The sequence below is a fragment of the Centruroides sculpturatus genome, unplaced genomic scaffold, assembly GCF_000671375.1.
Source record: "Centruroides sculpturatus isolate CEXI.00-Female unplaced genomic scaffold, Cexi_2.0 scaffold1239, whole genome shotgun sequence".
NCBI lineage: Eukaryota > Metazoa > Arthropoda > Arachnida > Scorpiones > Buthidae > Centruroides > Centruroides sculpturatus.
The window spans coordinates 179564-182898 of NW_019385480.1; the positions used below are offsets into that span (position 1 = coordinate 179564).

The 3335-nt window shown below is 36.4% G+C and overlaps 1 protein-coding gene across 1 annotated transcript; it reads left to right on the forward strand.

Annotated features, from left to right (window-relative positions):
• The first annotated feature begins 166 nt into the window (after nt 1–166).
• Nucleotides 167–2754, forward strand: LOC111639366 (zinc finger MYM-type protein 1-like). Its single transcript, XM_023385238.1, has 2 exons — nt 167–414; nt 489–2754. The coding sequence occupies exons 1-2, from the start codon at nt 167–169 to the stop codon at nt 2524–2526; spliced, it is 2286 nt and encodes a 761-aa protein (XP_023241006.1). The 3' UTR covers nt 2527–2754.
• Nucleotides 2755–3335: the final 581 nt, after the last annotated feature.

Below are 3335 nucleotides of genomic sequence, written 5' to 3' on the forward strand. Positions count from 1 at the left end.
AGCTATCAAAAGAAAGCGGGTAGAAGAAAAACTACGTGGGTCTTTATATAAATATATAAAAAGTGATTGTCAAGAAACCTCTAAAAACCCGTCATTGACTGAAAGTGACACATTATTGCACTGTAACCTTAACCCAGCTGAAATTATTCCTTCAACATCGTCATGGATGCCACCTAGTAACAATAGCGAGGATAATGAGTCAACAACATCATTGTCTCTTACACCACCGCCGCCTTCGTCAACACTATCCAGCCAAGAATACGTATCTAAGTCTATGTCTACATCCACGACTGGCGGAATTGAAAATCTGAATCCTCAAAATGACCCAGGTTTGTGGCCATTAACAATTACTGATGTAGACCGAACTGAGATTGTATTAAAAGGTCCAATCCGGGTTAAAGTTGATTTTTTCCCGTAAATGATAACGGACGACGATTCAGCGAATATCATTACAGTAAAATATTAGCTAATGGTGAAAAACTTGACAGGCACTGGATGATTTATTCACAAACAAAAGATGCCGTTTACTGCTTTCCGTGTCGACTGTTCGGACTAGAAAATACAAGAATTGGATCCAGTAAAGGAGTGTGTGATTGGAAACACTTGGGTGATTATTTAAAGTCTCATGAATCTAGCCAACTGCACAAAGATTGTATGTTGAAATGGTTAAATTTAGAAAACGGATTAAAAAGCTGTACCACTATTGACTCTTTAGCCCAGAATCAAATTGAACAAGAAAGGCAGCGTTGGAGAGATATTTTAGAAAGACTACTTGCAATTGTAAATTTTTTAGCATCTCACAATTTGGCCTTCAGAGGTCATAGAGAGAAAATAATATCTGACTCAGATTCAAGTGAGACTAGCGGCAACTTTATAGATTTAGTAAAGTTAATAGCCCGATTCGATCCAATGTTGCGACTTCACCTAAAACAAGTAACAGACAAGACGACTAATGACCACTATCTCGGAAAAAATATTCAAAATGAGCGTATACAATTAATGGCAAGTCACGTGAAGGCTCAAATTGTTGACAAAATAATAAAAAATAAATATTACTCGATTATTCTTGATTGTACTCGTGACGTTTCTCGTGTTGAGCAACTGTCAATTATTATAAGAGTTTTTAATACAAATACATCTATTGAAGAACATTTTATTGGCTTCTTAGCCGTCGAAAAAACCACAGCTGAGAGTTTGACTAATTACATAATCACAGAGCTAGAACAGTTGGGTATATCATTGCAAAACTGCAGAGGCCAAGGATATGATAATGGAGCCAATATGAGTGGAGAAAAAAGTGGTGTCCAGAAACGTATACTTGAAATTAATCCACTTGCTTATTTTTTACCTTGTGGGAGTCACAGCTATAATCTCATCCTAGGAGATGCAGCATCCTCTTGTGTTCAAGCAAAATCTTTTTTTGGTTTGCTACAAAGGCTGTACACTCTGTTTGCCGGCTCGAGTCAGAGGTGGGCTATTTTAAAAGCACATGTAAAATCCTTATCGCTAAAACCACTTTCCGAAACTAGATGGGAATGCAGGGTAGAATCGGTGAAGGCCGTTAAATACCAACTAAGCGATATATGTGATGCTTTGAAGGATTTAACAGAAAATACAACAGATTGTCAGTTGGTTAGTGAATGCCATTCTGTAGAAAAGGAAATAACTACCTACGAATTTGTAGTTGCTCTCGTCGTATGGTATGACATTCTTACAAAGATAAATGTTATAAGTAAAATCTGGCAGAGCGAAAAAATGCTCCTAGATGCGGCTATACAACACCTAGAGGCATTTACACATTGGCTTGATAATTATCGGGAAAATGGTTTCCAATCATCCTTGGTAACAGCGAGAGAAATAGCCGAGGAAAATGATATTGATAGAAAGTTCAAAGTCGTGAGAAGGAGACGTAAAAGAACGAATTTTGATTATGACCGGAAAGATGAAGCTCTTGAATTGTCTGCGGAAGAGATTTTCAAAATAAACTATTTTTATGTCATTGTCGACAATGTGCGCGCAAGCTGCCAACCTAGATTTGAGGCACTTAAACATCATGAGAGCATATTTGGTTTCATGTATAACATAAAAAGATTAAAGGAAATTAGTGATTGTGAACTTTTGAAGCAATGCAGCGACTTGCAAATATCTCTAACAGTAGGAGAAACATCTGATATTGATGGACATGAATTGTATGAAGAACTGAATATGTTTATCCGTGTATATGAAGGAAACGACGACATTATCTCGGTGCTGAAATATATAATAGAAAAAAATTTAACTGAAGTGTACCCCACAATGGAAGTAGTCCTGAGAATTATTGCCACCACACCTGTGACAGTTGCGTCTGCAGAAAGGAGTTTTTCGAGGTTAAAAATTATTAAAACATATTTGAGGAATTCGATGACACAAGATCGGCTTTCGGCCCTTGCTATTCTTTCAATTGAAAATGACGTAGCTCATTCGTTAGATTATTCTGCTTTAATTAAAGATTTTAGTCTTAGGAAAAGCCGCAAACATCATTTTTAAATCCCTGTGTATATCTTTTAAGGCATTTATGTACCTTAGTTTATCATCATTAATAATTTGTCGTCTTTATGTTTGTTAACTTTTATAAATCTTCTAATATAATATTTTAAAACTCTAAATTTATTTATTTATAACTTTTGCATTTCTCGTCAATCATCAGAAATACCTATTTCAATTCACATACTTTGCACAAAGGACAAGGGCCTCGCAAAGATCTTCCGCCCAGAGCCTCGCAATGGTTAAGGCCGCCGCTGGTGTAATCATCATGACTTAAACAACTACGAAATTAACAAGGATTAATATCGGACACAAATGCGGATAAAACGTTTTGACTACAGAAAGAAAATATATTAAAAAGACAACACACACATGTAACTCTCGTATGTTGCCACGTACGCTATACCCTTTGTGGCAGCCATTTTGGTCGACTTATACGCCATCTATATTTACTGGCACAAGCGAATAAGGGTGTGGGAGATATGGGGGTTGAAAAAAATGTGTAACAATGTGGTTGACTTCAAAAATGTGTAACAATGGAAGTTTAAGAGAAAGCGGCGTGCAAGATTTACAAGCGCAGATGCGGTTTTTTGCGTTTTTGTGAGAAATCGAACATATTTTTAGACCTATGTAAAAATTTCCTAATTAGTCTGAAAACGGGGGACCTAATTCTCGCATTCTGTGAAAATGGGTAATATTGGCTATAATGTTATCTTAATTTTAATCTTAATCTTAAATGTTTTCGAATAGTCGAAAACGTTTTGGAATAGTCGAGGACCGTTATGTGTGAGTAGTGGGGATGGCTTTTGGAC